The 18,769-nt window shown below is 49.4% G+C and overlaps 1 protein-coding gene across 3 annotated transcripts; it reads left to right on the plus strand.

Moving 5' to 3' along the window:
* The first annotated feature begins 7,466 nt into the window (after positions 1-7,466).
* Positions 7,467-13,906, plus strand: LOC140699774 (ral guanine nucleotide dissociation stimulator-like). 3 transcript variants are annotated; one of them, XM_072972309.1, is made up of 8 exons: positions 7,467-7,612; positions 8,901-9,017; positions 9,893-10,003; positions 10,637-10,830; positions 11,455-11,514; positions 12,468-12,661; positions 12,929-13,028; positions 13,298-13,906. In XM_072972309.1, the coding sequence occupies exons 3-8, from the start codon at positions 9,908-9,910 to the stop codon at positions 13,434-13,436; spliced, it is 783 nt and encodes a 260-aa protein (XP_072828410.1). In that variant the 5' UTR covers positions 7,467-7,612; positions 8,901-9,017; positions 9,893-9,907; the 3' UTR covers positions 13,437-13,906. The 3 variants fall into 3 exon arrangements, with proteins under 3 accessions (XP_072828410.1, XP_072828411.1, XP_072828412.1); XM_072972310.1 differs by lacking the exons at positions 7,467-7,612; positions 8,901-9,017 and adding an exon at positions 9,352-9,480; XM_072972311.1 differs by lacking the exons at positions 7,467-7,612; positions 8,901-9,017 and having other exon boundaries at positions 9,645-10,003.
* The last annotated feature ends 4,863 nt before the right edge of the window (positions 13,907-18,769 follow it).

Raw genomic sequence — 18,769 nt, forward strand, 5'->3', positions numbered from 1 at the left:
TGCGTGAGGCTCCTATTCTTCCTTTCCTGCAGTCCTTTTTCCCTTCCCGTGCTACCAAAATGCTCTTCCAGGCTCAGCTCAGGCACCACCCTCCTATGCTTGCAACTGCAGATATCTAGCTTAATCAGCCTAGATTCAAATCCCAGCTCTGCTCGTTATCTGTTGTGAGACTATAAGCAAGTTACTCAACTTCACTGGCCTCAGTTTGTTTGTCTATAAAATGGGGCATAATAATAATAATACCTGCCCTGCTGGGTTATAAGGATCAAATGCGTCCATACAAGTAAAGTGTGTGCAAGTGTACTGTTCCTTGGTCAGTTTCACCGCCTGGGGGCAAAGACCAGGACTGATCCATTGTGTCCTCATATGGTAGGAAATCAAAAGATCCCGCACCTGCCAAATGCAGGGAGACAGTCAGACTCTGACTTGAGTTGCAGTGAAAAGAGGGGACAGGAGAAGACCCTCGTCCTAGTCTGGGCTATGACGCTTTCTCATTGGGTGGCCTTGGACATGCCCCACCCCTCCCTGGGCCTCAGTTTCCTCATGAGTAAGCGGAGGAGGGGTTTAGGCTGTATTGTTACGCCATTCAGACTAGGGGCCCCAGGACTCCTGATCTCAGAAGAGGAGACAATTTAGGAAAACAGCTTACAACAATAAAACACCCTTACCCAAATGACGAAGGTAACACTCAAGGATACCCCGTTGCTGACCAAAGACAAGGCTAGACACTAACCCTACAAATTTCCATTCTTTGCCTAACAAATGATTAGCTGAACTGTTTCACTCCCACTGATCAATTGGACAAAATGCATGTTAACCAAACTTTGGTTAAGCTTCTCTCCTTCCTCCAGGCCTGTGAACTGTGGCCCATTCTCTGCCTGGGGCAGCATACAGCCTCTCCTGACAATTGACTGGGCTCAGGGTGAAAAATTTCCTAGCCCTGTCACTCCTCTCTATAATAGAAAACCACTTTTTGCCTAACTCTTTACACACATGCATGCTCCCTATGGCAGCAGTCCCTTTCCCCCTTGCAATAATCCTTTCAAATAAAATCTCTCCTTACTACAAACAAAAAGAAGAAGAGGATAAAATTTACCCTCAAGCCTTTTTCTTGGCTTGGCTAGACTTTTAGCTACAGCATAAGGCTCCCCTGCTCAGGGAAATAGATAAGAGGTGTATTCCAGAGAAGAAGGAGTGAAGTTGGCCTTGAGAGAGCAGGGAGCAGCTATGGGATGAGGGGGAGAGATGGAGGACCTTCTGCTTCCCCAGGAAGGATGTATCTTTACAGGGTGAAACCAGGGAGCAGAGACACCTCCTGCCTGGGTCCAGGTGGAGACTGGAAAGGAAACCTTGGCTGTGCAAAAACAGAATGGGGCTACCCTGGTGCACTAGAGGAGAGTGGAGGTGGGGGGTGACAGGAACAGGAACGCAGAATCAGCTTTAGGCTTTTGCATCCTGTGTCCAGCCAGCAACACTGCAGCACTGCTCCTGACAGCTAGGGGACTGGCTACAAAGTCAAGTAGATGGAGTGATTCTTCACGGGGGGAGTGTGAGGTCCTGCTTTCTGGGAAGAATGCCAGAATATGACATGTGGAGGAAACTTCAAAGGTTAAAAACATATTTAATAAACCTAGGATTTGAATCAAATAAACAACAAAAGGCAAAGCTCAACCAGTTCTCTTAGAGATGCAGAAAAGCTGGAGGGAGAAAGTGTACGGTAGAGACCTTGGTTCAAATCCTGAGAAGGGTTGCTCTAAAAAGTTTGGCCATGTTATTGGAACTGTTGACAGCAGGCAGGCCATGCATGCAAGTCAGCCGGTCACATACTAGGGTCCAAACTCCCACCACTCTGAGAAATTGATTAACCCCTGATACTGTTGAAGAAAAGTGTGTGACAGCTCAGTGTTATAGCTCAGTGTTACAGCTCGGTGTTACAGCTCAGATGTGACAGCAACCTGGATCCGAGTAAGAGATCAAGCAGCACTCAGAGTTGGAGAACTCAAGTTTATTACACCAGCAGGCCCAGAGGAGTTAACACTCCAAGCTCTGGACCCCGTCAGTAGGTTTACACAGGCTTTTATAGGCTACCAGTCTAGACTTTGCAACATTTTGTAACATCATATGCAAATAAGGCATAACAAAGGTGACTAATTAGGAATAAGCTTTGTAGAAATGGACCAATCAGGAGTGAGGGAAATGGACCAATCAGGAGTGAGAGAAATAACCAATCAGGAATGAGCTCCATGCAAATAAAGCACTACAAATGAACCAATCAGGAGTTAGCTCAGGGAACCAATAGAATTTTAGGGGTAAGTTCCACTTTCCTAGAAGTAAGCTCTTTCAGGGGCAAAATGTGAGATAAAGCTGCTGGGCCAGGGAACCAGATGGTGCTGGCAGGAGAGTAGTGGCCCTGCCTGGGGGGTCCTGCTGGTCTTTTTTATAAGACTTCCCACCTCAATACCAATGACCCTTTACAATTATACTTGTACTTTGTCTTAAAAATTCTGCTTCTAAGAAGCTCTCCAAAAGAAATAACAGTACATGTGCACAAAGATTTCTTTTTAAGGAGATTTATTACAACATTCTTAGCAACAGTCAACAGCCGGAAGTAATCAAAGAAGTCAACAACGGGATAGAAACAGATCCATGAAATGGTATGTCGGGCAGCCTTTACAATGGAGATGTTGGAGAATGGCATGGGAGTTTGCAATATGGTCAGGTACAGTGATTGTGATTTTTATTGGCTTATTTCTACTTTACTGCCTTCCCACGTTTAATGCATAAAGATGTATAACTTTGTTATTGAAGTATAGTCAGTTACAATGTGTCAGTTTCTGGTGTACAGCATAATATTTCAGTCATACACATACATACATATGTTTATTTTCATTTTTTTTATTATTGGTTACTACAAGATATTGAATATAGTTCCCTGTGCTCTATAGTATAAATTTTTTTTTAGTGTGTGTGTGTGTGTGTGCACGTAGGTAATTAGGTTTACTTATTTATTTTGGAGGGAGGTGCTGGGGGTTGAATCCAGGACCTCGTGAATGCTAAGCATGCACTCTACCACTTGAGTTATACCCTCCCCTAGTTGTTTATCTATTTTATATATAATAGTATTTGCAAATCTTGAACTCCCAATTTATCCCTTCCCATTTCTCTCCCCCACCTCCAACCTGGTAACCATAAGTTTGTTTACTATTCCTGTGAGTCTGTTCCTGTTTTGTAGATAAGTTCATTTGTGTCTTTTTTTCCTTTTTCTTTAGATTCCACATATGAGTGATGTCATATAGTGTTTTTCTTTCTCTTAAGATGTATTTTTTTTTGATCAAGCAAATAATTATTAAAAGCAAAACTTACTGTGGCTGAGGTCAACCACAGCTAAAACCACAACTGGAATCTAGTACAGCTGAACTGAAAAGCTCATCAGTAAGTCATCCACAATCCAGATATAACTAATACCTGCTGAACATCATCAATGCCAGCTTGTTTTCCACCTACCTGCTCCTTTCATCCTCACAATACTCCTGGGAGGTGGGTATCATCAGCCCACTTTCCCCATGAGGACTCAGACAGAGTGAGTGAGTGATTGGACCAAGGTGCCAAGATTTTGACCTGAAATCTGGAGCAGCAGAGATGTTTGTCTAAAGAGCTTAAAATGCATCTTTTGGTCCCAGGAGGAAAAAAGAACTCGCTCCGTGTGGGACAGTTATGCAGCTGAGTGTCCCAGGCAGCTTTGCTGTGGCACCAGGTGAGGCACTGATTGCTGCCCATCAGGGTATGTTATGCTTGCATATTTGAACATCCTGAAATGATTTGCCTAGCTCAAAAGCAACAGAACTGTCACCACCTGTCCTCTTTTCTCCTTGCCCTTTCCCCATCATAGGCTACACTTATAAATCCAAAGGAGGGGAGGATCAGCTTGATACCAAGAAATGTAAATGTTGGAAATTTCTGTTCATGTCCTGGGAAGTTGAAGATGGAGGAGCTTGACTTGGACACAGTGAAAGGAAAGGCAGATGACTCTGCAACTAAAGAACAGAGTGGCCACCCCTTGGGAACCCTCCTAAGCCCAGGGCCTGTCTTCTGAATGTGCTGACCGTTCAGCACAAGTGCCTCTTCCCAATAGGAACATCCCTGGGAGCCGTGTGTGTGGTGGGGCGCGGGGGTGGGCACAGCAGGTCTGTGTCAGCCTCTGAGCAGCTGGAGAGCAGTGTTGGCTAAATCCTTTCTGTAATTACTCTTCCAGGAGTCACCCTGGGCTCCCCGCCTACCTCGTCTCCGACAGAGAACCGCCGTGCACATCCGTGGACTAACGGCCCTGTGACATCCCACAGCAGAGATCTGTTTAGCTTTTGTTTGCAGAGCTCTCCTGAGGTCTGTTTAGCCAAAGAACTCTTCTTCCTGGAAATAACTCCTCCCTCCTGTTCCAGGGACCATAGTGAGCTGGGACGATGCTGCCGTCCGGGTGGTCTTGCCGAACAGCCTGCTCTCTGCCAAGCCTTGTGCTGGCAGAGGGGCTGACCTTACCTTGGGGCCTACACGCCTGCTGGGGAGACTGGCATAAACACACAAATATAAAATCATGAGTAAGGCAGTTATTGGGTGTACTTGATACAAATAAGGGACGGAGCTGCAGAGTCCCCTGGGAGTGGAATGGGTGGCAGGTCAGGAAGGCCTCCCTGAGGAGGAGGCATAAGGCCTGGGTTTGAAGGATGAGCAGAAGTCTTCACTCCTGTGGTGGGTAAGGGCAACTCCTTCTCAGAAGCTCCCAGTAACCATCTGACCAGCACTGAGACCTGGACCCTACCTCCAGCTAGGATGCTGGAAATACCTGAAGCGGGAAGGGCAGACCGAGCTAACGTCTGCTCACGCTCTGCCTTTGTCACCTGCAGCCCCCTCCTTGCTAGGAGCCTGGAGGTCCAGGAGAGAGGGCACTGGTTGTGCTTCAGCCAGACTGGCTATTCACTGGGACCTGGCTTTGTCCTTTGAGTTCTGTAACCTGCCCAGGGAGGAGCCCCATGGGTGTGGCCACTGGCTTGCTCAGGTGATGGGGAAAGGAGGCTGCGACAGGGCTCCAGACTGGGCCTGGCAGGGCCACAGTTTGCTTCTAAAGACCCCAGGCTGTGGAGGAGGTGCAGGGAGGCACTGAAGTTCGTGCGACCCTGACCCTGGACCAATCTTCCCCTTGGACAGGTGACCTTCTCTCTCTCTGCCCTGGATTTCCCCTTCTGCCTGTGACCTGAAACTCCTTCAGATCTTCTTCCTGTTTTTTAACTGCCCCTAGCAAGCACCCACTCCATCCCCACTGATTTTTCAGCTCTTAACCCTTCTCAGGCAGGTTTTCCATGACGCAGCCCCCTTCACATCACTCGCAAGCTCAAGGTGACACCACACAAATCGGAAGGATGGTACTGATGCAGCGAAGTCACAGAAGCCCCACAGCAGAGAATGAAAGATGAGCAGGAAGAGAGGAAGGGAGATGGGGAAGGGCCACGGATCCTAGAGGACCCCACTTCCCTTTGCAGTGGTCTGTTGAAAGGAAAAAAGTCAACCAAATTCACCAAATGCAGCCACTTCTGAGGGCAGCAGTTGAGTGGAAATGGTGACGGGGGGAATGTCACTGGTGGACCAGTTCACTGAAGGATGGACAGGATCAGAGATGGCTGAGGCTGGAGGTGCGGGGTGCGGTGGGTCTGGCCTCCTCATCTTTGCTGTCAGCTCTGGCCTCTATGTACACACCTCATATAAATGAAATCACACAATATTTGACTTTCTGTGTGTGACTTATTTCACTAAGCATGTTTTCACAGTCTACCGTGTTGTAGCATGTATCAACATTTCATTCCTTTTTATGGCTGAATAATATTCCATCGTGTTTAAATACCACATTTTATTTATCAGTTCTGCTGTTGATGGACACTTGGGTGGGTTCTACATTTTGTCTCTTGTGAATAGTGCTGCTACGCACATTGGTGCACAGATATCTGTTAGAGTCCTTGGAATACGTTATACTTAAAAATAGAATGGGGGGAGGGTATAGCTCAGGGGTAGAGTGGGTGCCTAGCAAACACGAGATCTTGGGTCCAATCCCCAGTACCTGCATTAAAAATAAATAAGTAAACAGATACATCTAATCATCTCTGCCTTATAGAAAAGAAGACTTTAAAAAAATCTTTTTTCTTAAAGTACGATTTAAAAAACAAAAAAGTTGAGAGAAGAGTGTAATCATCTCCCAAATAGCTGTAATAGAGGAGAATGAATCTGACTCTATGTTGAATCTGTTCCTTTAGTTGTAACCACTGCGCCCTGATTTCTAGACTCAGTCTTGCTGGCTCTGCACCTTCTGTGAAACAGTGTTGCCTTTAGCCTGAAACACACAGGAGAGCCTATTCTCCGGGCTCTGACCCTTAAGGATGTTAGCACTTCTGCACCTAGGGGGAGATGGCCAGTTGCAAAATAGAGAATAGCCTTTGTTTTGTTGGAAGGTTACAGGGACACTATGACCTGGCCCACGTGGATGGCTGCAAGAACAAAGAATTCCTGCAGCAAGAAGTTTGCAACAATGAACCACACTCCCTCCTCTATTTTTTTGTATTAAAGGAGCCTATATTCTGACTGGAGCAGGATGGTTCTCCAAGACATTAGTCTACCATCCCCTCGGTTGGCAGTCTTTCTGAATAAAGTCACTATTTCTTGCCCCAACAACTCACCTCCCAATTTACTGGAATGTCGTGTGGTGGGCAGAGAAAGTCTGGACTCGGCAACAACCCCTGCTGCCCTCCCACCCACCCCAGCAGCTGGACTATTTGAACCCCCTGAACACCCCTGTGCACTTGCTATTTTCTTCACCCAGAATGCTCTTCTCACAGACAGATAATTCCATCAGAGCAGTTGGAGCAGAGTCTAGACAAGCCTCTGACAGTGTTATCTTTAAAGGGAAGGAGAGATGGGGTAGCAGCTGGAGGGAGGGGGCAGGGGTCCAGGTCCAACAGAGATGTGAACATACTGATGGTCACTCTCCCCACGCTGAGCTGTAAGCTCCGAGCCGGCAGGCTCTTTGTAGGTTTCATTCCCCGCAGTATTCCCAGTGCCTGGGATAGTCCCAGGCATGTTGAAGAAAAAAAACAAGGTGACTTGCAGCAGCCACATAGTAAAACAAAAGAAGTGAGGATTTGCCCCCAGGTGACTCTGAGCACTGAGCCCTGAAAGACCAACCAAGGAAATTGAAAAAGGAGAGGGGCTTGTGATGGGCGGGTCAGCATCTGAAAGCCCCGCCCACCGCTCTGGCTTTCCCTCTTGAATTCCCCTTGAAAAACTAGCAAGGAGCAGGGGCTTTGAAGGTCTGCAAGGCTTCTTCTACCAGGTTGACAAGGGGTGACAGAGCCCTCTGGGGTCACCTGCAAGGTAGTGGCAGGAGGAGTCACAGGGCTAGGCACCGGGAGGTTTCCCAGGATCCCAGGCTCCTTCAACTTCCCCAGGCAAACCCTGGGGCCCAGGACACTGCAAAGAAGACTCCCAGGATGATGGAAAAAGCCATGGGGGAGAAACTGAGGGCCAGGGCAGAGCAACTTGCAGCATTTGAGATAAACCTGAAGAAGTCATCCAGGTAATGAGCTCAATGGGCTCCCAGCCTGGGGCTTTTGAAGGTGGGGCAGGGGGTGGTCCTTGGAAGAACAGACAGAGGCCAGAGTGGCTGGACTGAGGGCAGCAAGGCCAGGTGGGCTGCTGGCAGGAGGAGGGGCTTCACGTCTGGCTGAGGACTGGGGCTTTTCCCCAAAGTGCCTCTGAGAGATTTCCTGGGTGTTAGCAGAGTGACAAGAACAGATCTGTCTTTTAAACATCCCTCCCTTGGGTCAGAGAGAGTGAGAAAGGGAAGCAAAGAGCATGAATCCAGGACAGTGTCAGTGGTGGCCTGGACAGGAGGGGGAGGGAGATGCAGAAAGGTGACGAATGCATTTGGAGTTGGGGCCCAGGGACGGGGAGGAGCTGACTGCATGTGGGGTGAGGAGGAAAGAGGGAGCAGACAGAGCCCCAGGTTCCGGCTTGAGCAGGTGGGGAGATGGAGATGCTGCAAGGATGGCGGAGGGGTGGGAGGAGAGTTCCAGAAGGCAGCTTGGGGCCAACTGAACCTTAGGCACTTATGAGATTAGATCAAATCTGATACACGTTCCTCATGAAATCACTGGGAGGAACTGATTACCGAGGAATTCCCACTGAGGCTGAGGATCCTCTTCCTCCAGCGCAAACAAATCCTGTTGTTCCTGGGGAAGGTGACTGTTACACTGGGGCTGGAACTTGGGGGGAGGGATGTGAGGACAGGAACATAGAGGCAGCACCAGGTGAGACTGTCAGATCTCTCTGGTGACAGCAACCCTTCTATTGCCCATCTGTCCCTGGATCAGTGTGTGTCCAGCCAGAGAAGATGACCCTGCCAGGCTGTGTGCCCGGGAAGGGGACAGCCTCCCTGCCCCCAGCACTGTGGTTCTGAGTGTGGACAGTGGAACCAGACTGTGTGGGTCTGTGATCCCAGCTCCAGCCGCTGCCACCTGCATGGCCTGGAGTCACAGTGCTCTGACCTGCTGGCCAAGGCTTGAACCTCTCTCATCAGGTTTGCTTTGGAAATTAGAAACCCTCAGACCTCAGGAAGCTCTTGCACAACCATCCCACGCGGGGCCAGTTTTCTGCAGGCGACACAGAGAGTGAGCACTGGCTTATACGTGTGCAAGAGCACACGCACACACACACACAAACATATAGACACACGGGCACAGTGACATTAAGTAAGGACTATGGGCCAGGATCAGGAGAGAAATTGATGTTAGGGTGGTAATAAGACAAAAAAAAATGGGGTTGGAGGCATCCCCTACCAGTGACATCACTCCCACACTTGTCAGGTCTTATCCCACATGCGCCTGAGGACGTCCCTAGAAGAACGAGCTAGAACCAGCCCCGCTGTGCAGATAGGGAGCCCGTCTAGAGAAACACCAGGGTAAATCCAGGATGGAGAGCAGGTAAGAATGAGGAGTGGAGTCTGGAAGCCGGGGCGGCTCCTCACAGCCGCAGGCAGAGCCGCCCCGGGAGCTGTGGGGCGGGCGGGGCGCTGTAACTGCGGGAGCAGTGGGGCTGCGCGGGGAAGGGGGTGCGCAGGCAGCAGCCCGGAGGGCTGTGTGTGGAGGTGCTGTCTGAGGAGGGGGTCCAAGGAAGTGGACCCCAGGAAGTGAGGTCACTTCCTTGACCACAGACCCCAACAGAAATGGAACCTGGTTACCAGGTACCCACATTCTAGTGACAGCCCCAGAGCCAGCTCACTTGGCTGGAGACAGTTAAAGAAGAAACATGTTCTGCTCCTGTTTCACAAACTCCCGGGGCTTCTCTGCCAGGAAACCCTGGACTGAGAGGTTGTTCAGTGCCTTTAGGCGTTGGTTGAATCTTCAACCTCAACGCCTCTGGTCTTTTAGGAGGAGGGCACCTAAGGTAACACGGGGTGGCCTGGAGCAGGCCAGTCCTGGCCCAGCCTCCGCTCGAGGCTGTCCTTGTGCAGGCCCACTTTCCCTCATCTCCATGTCGGGGAAGGGGGACCTGAGGGGAGGTGTCCCCTCTGGGTGGGAACAGGTTGTTGAACACTTGGTAACCTGGTGGTCCTGTCATGGCCACACCCAAGGACAGGGCTGATAAGGGGAAAAGAGGACTCCTGAGGGGCATCTTGTCTGTGCCAGTGGGAATCCAAGGCCCTCAGGTTGACAGGTTTTTTTGTCCCTGATGGAGCTCTGTGCAGAGTGGTGTGTGTGTGTTGGGACAGGAGATGTCTTATGGGTCTGAGAACTAGTCAAGACAACCAGACAGGGCTCTGAGGTTCCTGCCTGGCCGCTGGGCACTGTGTTTGCAGGACTCCACACAGGGGATGGGACAGGACCTGGTCCATGGAGATCCCCGCTCCACCTCCCTGCAGGAGGCGCAGGTGCCCCACGACAGCAGCAGAGCCCAGGACGCGCTCAGGGTGAGTGCGAGCGAGGAGACTCCATACCCAGGAAGCCCTGGGTCCCACAGCTGCCCTGCTCCTCCCCTGGGCTCCATCTTAGAGACCTGCTGGCAAAGGGATCTGATCCCCGTCTCCCCCACCTGCCCTCACAGCCCAGGCCCTGCCTTGGCCAGATGCAAAGTCAGTGCCCACATATGAGTCAGAATTTCAGAAAGAGACTTTGACAGAAGTTCAGTTTATATAAGTCAAGAGTGTTTCTGCATTTTTCTATGGATTGTCCTGTTTTGTCTCGATTCCCTACGTGTCCACATTGGCCTAACAATCCTGAGCCCTCCCACCCCGGGATCAGCCTCTGTGTTCTCATCTCTAGAATGGGATGCTGTGACAGCAGTCACAGGGATGATGCAGTGCATGCAGGAAGGGGCCGGCACTGCAGTGCTGACACAGGGATCCGAGACACTGATGCATTTCATCATCGCCCTTCGCCCCTGGTACTGGTGATGCCGAGAACCTTGAATCTGCTCAGGGTTCCCCTGTTCCACCTCAGGCACAAGACTTTGAGGCTTGAGGATTCGGTCTAATCTCCAGCCCCAAGTGCCTGGGGGTCCCCGGTGCTGCCTCTGACTCATGTCTCTCCTCTTTCCAACCCAGTGGGGAGCTGGACCATCAGGGAGCAGGGATGAGACCCACAGGGTGTGGAGCCTCCAGCGACACAGGCTGGAGAAGCTGGTGGCAAACCTGGTGCCTGCCATGCTGAGCGGCCACCCCTCCTACTTGCGCACATTCCTGGGCAGCTATAGATCTTTCGCCACCGCCCAGCAGGTGCTGGACCTTCTGTTCCAAAGGTGAGCACTCTGTCCGCATGGGACATTGGTGACTCCACCATCTACTAGCAGTGACATGTGGGATTGGCACTCAACCTCTCTGAGCCTGTTTGCCCCTCTGCACACTGGGGTCAAGAGAGCATCGGGCCCTGGGAGGGTAGGAACAGAGGGGGTCTTTAATGGAAAGTGCTTTCTGGGGACCTGGCCCCTGGAAAGGGCAGCTGGAGGGGCTGTGGGTGTGCTAAGTGGTCACTGTCCTCCTGCCCATGAGGAAGCCCCTGCCTCCTGTGTCACTGGGACTTTGGCCTTAGGTGGAACTGTTTTCCCATGTCATAGGGGATCGGTGATGCCATTAGCTGTCCCTGTCCTGGGAGAGTGAGAGCAGGGATCCCTGGGGGGGGGGGTCCCAGGTCCACTCAGATGTGTGCTATGGGATTGGTTGGGCTCATTCATTCCTCAAATATATAGGAAGGGCCCCGAGGGACAGGGGCTTTTCTAGGAATAACCATCATTTAATGCATCGAGCAGACAACAGCCCTGCCCTCCACGGCTTCCATTCTCCTGGGATCACACTGTCACACTAGACAGCACATCCAGGTAGTGTCCTCAGGACAGTCCATGTGACGCCTTCCTGGTCTCCTCTAGATACGGATGCATCCTCCCTTCTAGCGATGAGGACGATGGACCCCTGCACCAGCTGAAACAGTGAGTTTCTTTGATTGAAGCGGGAGGGACTCCTTCCCCCAAATACTGTGGGAAGCTGTGGGCTGTGTGGATGGGCAGGAGTGGGCGGAACCCTGAATCCCACACATCCTCTGATTCTGGCTTGAGAGCAGAAGTCTTAGGGCTTCTCCTGGCAAAGAGGAAAGGAGACCCAGAGAGCTGCGGATGGGGCTGTGGTGCTGTGAGGGGCATCTGGGAGGTCAGAGGACTGAGTCAGCCCCTAAAAGAACCCACAGCCATCCCCTCTTCATCCCAGCCCTGCCCCCACCCTTTTCTGGGACCCAGAACGCAAAGGGTGGACAGCATCCTGCTCACCATCATCTAGTGGATCCTCAATGGTGGGGACTCAGCTGGCGCTCAGGGGACCCAGTGAGCCTCAGGGGACAGCTGAGCCCACCCTGTGGAAGCTGAGTGGCAGGGGCAGGAGGAGACCAAGGCAAGGTCCCTGGAGGGTTAGGCAGCAGGCAGGTGCAGGAGCTAATGTCTGAGGAGTGAGGAGGCCCGGGGGAAGCCTGGGCGGCAGACACAGCCTGTCTGTTCCCTCCTGGGTCAGACACTCATAGAGCAGCTCCCGTGTTCCCAAGAGGGCAGTGACCAGAGCAGACAGCCTTCCTGTCCTCACAAAGGTACCATCCAGTGGGGAGGGGCAGGGAGAGGGACAGAGCAGAGTGACATGTGTCCCTGAAGAGGTAGAGAGGTGCCCATACTGCTGACAAAGGGCTGTCCCTTCAGAAGGCTTGTAGCAGCCCCTCCTCTGTGTCCAGGCCCGCCTCTGCCCAGACGGCCAGGTGACATGGGATGTGGAGCAGAGCCAGCCTCTGGATGGAGAGGAGCCAAAGGCAAAGGGGCCCAGGTCCCTGCAGGGCTGCTCTGGGAGCCCAGTGTGCTGGACAAGGCCTGGTCACTGACTCTGCTGTCCCCCTCACTACCCCCAGGGCCATGACCTCCATCCTGGGCACCTGGTTGCACCAGTACCCAGAGGATTTCCACCAGCCTCCAGAATTTCCCTGCCTGAAGACCGTGCTCGCCTACATAGAGCTGAGCATGCCTGGCTCTGACCTGAAGCACTGGGTCCACTTTCTCCTGTCAGAGCTGGAGCACCTGGAGCTTCCGGACACAGAGGGTGATGGTGAGGAAGATGCTGGGTGGGTGATGGGGTGAGTGGGGCGGGGAAGGCACTGAACCACACAGATTAGAGTCTCCCAAGGCTGGAACTGGCTCAGGAGCAATGAGGAGGCTCAGAACACTCATCCCCTGGACTGCAGTCTGGGAAGACTTCCTGGGGGTGGAATCATGGACTGGGAGTTTATTGATTGGCAGTGAGGGCTCCCCTGGCTTTGGGAGACACGTGGGAAAGCAGTCCTATTGATGAGAGTTTCCCTTCCTGGAGCTACAGCACCAGCTCCAGAACCCGCTGGGGAAACCCCTCTGGATGGAGCGCCAGCTCCAGCTCTCCTGCCTGCGACAGCACCAGAGCCAGAGCAGAGGGACACGCGGTAAGTCTCAGTCAGGCTCTGCTGCCTCCCCTCCCCTTCAGGGCCGGGACACCCACTGTTCCTGATGTGTCTGTGAATTCACAATTCCTGATTATTCTTATAGGTGATAACATATTCCTTGCGGCCTGTTGTGTCTGTGTTTTATCGTTAATATAAACATCAAAGTGCCCTACATGTCTTTGTTCAGGTAGACTCACTTCTCTGCACCAGACACACAGGGCGGGGACGTGGACAAGTGACCCCAGCACGTTCCCACCCTCTCCTTGCAGGTCCCGCGAGGCAGCGACCTCCTCTCCCTTGTCTGCTGTGGACCCAGGGCCCAGCTCAGGGCCTCCATCAGCACTCCCTGAGACCCTGCCCTTGGGAAGTGCCCGGTCACCTCAAGATGAAGGGAAGGACTTCAAATAGAAGGCAACCCCAAACCTTTGATCTTAGAGAATTTGTTTTGTTCTAGCAGTGAGACTGATGTGTGTGTGTGCGAATGTTGCCTGTTTGACATCCATGGAGCCAGCAGCATGCATGCCATTCCTCATACGGCCACCAGAGGGAGGTGTGTAACTGCTTATGACAAACACTCTGCTCCATTCAAATACGGTCCTTTCCAATTGAGCCTTCATCAGAATATTTTGTAAACTGAGGATTTCTTTAAGCTATAGTGATTTGCTTTTCTTCTTCAATCTCATTTGGAAGCTAATATAAATACACTATAAGTCACAAATATAAGGTGAAGCACTGAGTGGACGTTGTCCCTTGTGACACATAAACATGTATATAATTCTGTGTCCAGCCCCCATCTGTGTCCACCTCTGTCCCTTCCTCTCTCCCTCCAACCGCCTCCATTTGTAAATATCTACTTAAATAAAAGACTTTGACAATCAGTGCAATGTAGAAGAGATATTGTAATTCATGTTGCCTTGTGTGTGTGTGATGTAGACTTGGGTAGAAAGCGGTCTGCTCACAGGACACTGGGGTTGTCCCTGAATCCCTAGGAGACAGTTGAAGCGGGGCAGTAGGTCTCAGTGGGAGTCACTCACCAGGGAAGTTCTCCTGCTCAGCACAGCCAAGGTGGATCCTCATCGACCTCTATCCCCAGAGCACTGAATCTGCTTTCCCCTGGGGAGCTTTGCTACAATCCCGTGTATCCTGAAGTGTCAGAAGAAAGAACAGTGATTATAGGAACTGTGGGAGAGGGACAGGTTATGATTTTAATGCCCTGGTCCTCTACCTACAACAGCTTTCCCTGGATTGTATTATAACGAACGCTCAGCCACCTGGAAGCAGAGTCTACGCCTTGGTTTTGAGTATATTACAGGTCTCTAGCCCAGCACTTGGCTGAGAAGACGTGCTTGTATTGCTGACTGAATACACTTGGGAGGCAAGATGTGACAGGTTTGGGAATGTATTTGAAATGGGGACTCTCCTGGAGCTGTCCCGACAGGAGGTCATCATACATAAGCACCTTCCTCCCCTGCCAGGCCCTTAACACCTGATGACCCTCCCACAGCGCCCCTCAGCCAGGACCCACCTGATCCCAGGGCTCTCCCACGTCACATCGCACCATCTGCTGTCACTTCGGTTCTCACGTCGGCCCCCTTGATTGTCCTACTGTGTGGCTCTGCACTCTAGGTCTCAGGGGACAGCTCTCAGGAGATCCCTCAGGGATCCAATGTCAGAATGGTAGATCCTATTGACCTAAAGTTTCATGATGGGACTAAATTTATGAATCAATCACCACATGGAGAAACACAGCTCTGCATGACTGTCATAATGGTTGGTGTTCCTTGAGCAATGAATGTTTAACTCGGTATCATAAAACAAATATATTTTTCTTTGCAATGAGCATCCCTACCAAATTTTGTCCTTTCTCCGATGAGGCTCTAAAAGACCTGACACACAGCAAGAGGAACAGAAGGAAGTGATACTGTGCTATAGTGCAATATATAATGGTGTGATACTTCTAAAAATTTCTATTAGCCAGTTGTGCTAGAGTTACATTAAAAAAAATTGTGTGAGTATTACCCTTTCAATTTCTCATGTTTATATGAAATTCAGAAGATGGTGGTGAATTTCTTCAATTGCTTTCTCACTGTTAATTGAGATGCTCCTGTTTTTTCTCCTCACACTGTTAGTGTAGTGTATTACACTCATGCATTTTCCTGGGCTGAAGCCTTCTTGCATTCCAGGAATCACTCACACTTGTTCATGGTGTGCAATTCTTCTTACACAGATGGATTATGAATGACTAGAATATAAGTACTTTTCTGCTCTTGCTATCTCAGCTCAGGCTTCCTGAGCCCTGGTAGGGTGGCCGGTGATGGCCAGGACACAACACTGAACCTGGTAAGTGTTCTTATTAGGCCCTGATTGTTGATTTACACAGTTGTGACTGTCAGACCTGCACTCACCCATTTCCTGCCTCCGTGTCTCACTCTCCACTTCTTCCTTAAATCCATCCTTCCTCACTCTCAGTGACAGCCTGACAGTGGCAAACTCTCTTAGGTACTTCAATCTGAAAATGATGTTATTTTGCTTTTACTCCTGAGTGATGGCTTAGAAGGAAAAATATATGGACGTTCCTGTGATGTGTCTCTTGGCATCTGAAGATGTCGTTCTGTCATGTGTTCTGCCCTGACTTAGTCCTGCTGCCTGGACTGCTCTTTGCACTCCCTGTCCTCAGCCTTCTCTCCTGTGTGACAAAGTCTTCAATTGTCTTTCACAGTACAGCACAGTGCTTCAGTCATACATGACATACTCGTTTTCATATTCTTTTTCACCACAGTCCCTAGAAGATATTGAATATAGTTCCCTTTTCTCTGCACCCTCTCCAGCATTTATTGTTTGTGGACTTTTGAGATGGCCATTCTGACTGGTGTGGGGTGATACCCCATTGCAGTTTTTTATGTGCACTGTCTGATAATTAGCAATTTTGACCATTTTTTCATGTGGGTATTGGCCATTTGTATGTCTTCATTGGAGAACTGCTTGTTTGGGTGTTCAGCCCATTTTGGGAGCGGGTTGTTTGTTTTGTTGTTATTACGTTGTATGCACCATTTGTATCTTCTGGAAATTAAACCTTTGTCATTCGCATTATTTGTGAATATTTTCTCCCATTCTGTAAGTTGTTGTTTTGTTTGGCTTATGGTTCCCTTTGCTGCAGAAAAGCTTGGAAGTTTAATAGGTCCCATTTGTTAACTTTTGCTTTTATTTCTATAGCCTGGCAGACTGCCCTAGGAGAACCTTCCTAAGATTCACGTCACATGAAGTTTTGCCTCTGTTTTCTTCTAAGAGTTTTATAGTGTCTTGTCTTATGTTTAAGCCTTTAAGCATTTTGAGTTTATTTTTATGTATGGTGTGAGGGAGTGTTCTAGCTTCACTGATTTACATGCTGCTGTCCAGTTACCCAACACCATTTGCTGCCTTTACTCCATTGTATAATCTTGCCTCCTTTGTCAAAGATTAATTGGCCAAAAGTCTGTGGGTTTATTTCTGGGCTCTCCATTCTGTTCCATTGGTCCGTATGTCTGTTTTTGTGCCAATACCATGCTGTTTTGATTGCTGCAGCTCTGTAGTATTGTCTGAAGTCTGGGAGGGTTATTCCTCCAGCTTCAATCTTTTTCTTCAGTATTGCTTTGGCAATTCTAGGTCTTTTGTGATTCCATATAAATTTTAGGATGATTTTCTCTACTTCTGTGAAACATGTCCTGGGTTATGTGACAGGGATCACATTAAATCTGTAGATCACTTTGGGCAGTACGGCCGTGTTCACAGTATTCATTCTTCCAATCCAAGAGCTCGGGGGTGTCCTTCCATTTCTTTAAGGCATCTTTAATTTCCTTATTCAATGTGTTGTAGTTCTCTAAGTCTTTCACTTCCAACTATTTTAATTTGGGGGATGAAATTTTAATTTGGGGGATGAAATTTCATATTATCTTTATTCATTTATGTTTCCAATCGGAACTTTTAGTTCTTTAACCAATTTAGAGGAATTTCTTTTACACTTTTGCCAAATTATTCTATATCGGTCTATTCTATATAGGTCTTGGTGTTCCAATCTCCCCATTCATAGTATCTGCTGACCCGTGTTCATGGTAGATCAGGGCACGTTTGGGTGACAGTGGATCCTTGCTGGTTTTGGGGTTTTGATGTATATATATTTGGGGGGGGCGTGTTAAGGACATTTTGATCTATTGTCATTTTGTTAAGTGTTATCTTGGTTTTTAATCAGACAACAATGTGGAATTTTCTCAAGTGCATCCTCAGACCCTGTGGAGATGAATATACAATATTCTTCTTAAGTATCATTTCCTTCATGTTCCTCCCAACACAAAGGCTTCAGTTACCTCTTCAGTTAAAACAGAATGCCCCAACTCCACACCTCCACCCCTTCCTCTGTGTACTTATACCCATGGCACTTATAATCCAGCAGTGGCTGCCTGAGTCACAGGCTGTCTTCCTCCGTTTGAGCTGCTTTAACAAGTACCTTACACTGGGTGGCATATGAACAATAAAAATTTAATTCTGTCAGTTTTAAATCCTGGGATATCCAGGATCAAACTGCTTGCAAATTCCTGTCAGGTGAGGGTACACGTTCTGGTTCACAGGAGGCCATCTTTCACCGTGTTCTCACCCAGCAGAAGGGGCAAGGGGACCCTCTCAGGTCTCTGTCACAAGGGCATCCATCCCTTTCATGAGGGCCTCTGCCTTCTGACCTAATCAGCTCCCAAAGGCCCCACCTCCTAATGCCTTCGCCTTAGAGGTTCAGCTGCCAGCATATTCATTTTGGGGGGAAAATAAATATTCAGTCCTCAGCACAGACCTAACAAATATTCCCCTCAGAGGAGTCTGTCTTCTAACCCAGAACTCAGACATCAAATATTTCTCAGTGAGTAAAATGTTTTCTAGTCAACGTCTATTAGGGGCAGAATCCACCCACAGACCTCGCTTTATGTGCCTTTGTGTCTGCATCCCTGATCCTGCCTTCTCTCCCATCAAAAGGGGCAAAAATCAGAAAGATGCTCACCTGGCTCCATGGACCAATAACAGGACCCCCCTGCCCCACCACCGCCCCACCGCCCACAGCTGACACATTGGATCACAAACTGGAACCCTGTTCTCCCTTCCTCTTCACTCTGAGGCCTCTCCCTTTCTCTCTCCTGAGCTTGGCCAGGCCACCCAACATCTGGATGTTTGTAGCACAAGGGTGTTTGGATTGTCTGGTCTACATTTCGCCTGGACCAGGAGCTGTCACATCTTTAGCAGTTGAAACCTGCTTTGCTAACAATGAGAAATGCATAAGCATTGAGCAAACAAGATTCTCCTGTGGGTTTTTTTAGTGTAATATTTTATACTTTCTGTACTTGAAAAATAATTCTTGTCCTCCATTTTTTTTTTGAAGCATCCTTTCAAAAATAAAATAAATTTAAGAATTCTGGGACGATGTCTATGTTCACGGAAGCCCAGTTTTTTTCTTCCAGAACCTCCACACAAACACAGAGCATATTATATTAAAATCAAAACCCATTTACAACAAGTCTAGGTTACAAGGTATTGCCCCGTGACTGTAAAAGCCAAGTGGGTGAATAGAAGCCATGAGACCCGCCCAATATCTCAAAAGTCTGGGCAAAGTAGACTTAGCAACAGTGTAAGTAAATGCCTGAAGGCCCTGCGCATGCTCAGTACAGTAGCAGCGGGATCCACTTCCCCTACGGCCAAGGAGAGCCCCACGCATGCGCGGTGCTGAG

Source organism: Vicugna pacos, chromosome 11 (genome assembly GCF_048564905.1).
Source record: "Vicugna pacos chromosome 11, VicPac4, whole genome shotgun sequence".
NCBI classification, from domain to species: domain Eukaryota; kingdom Metazoa; phylum Chordata; class Mammalia; order Artiodactyla; family Camelidae; genus Vicugna; species Vicugna pacos.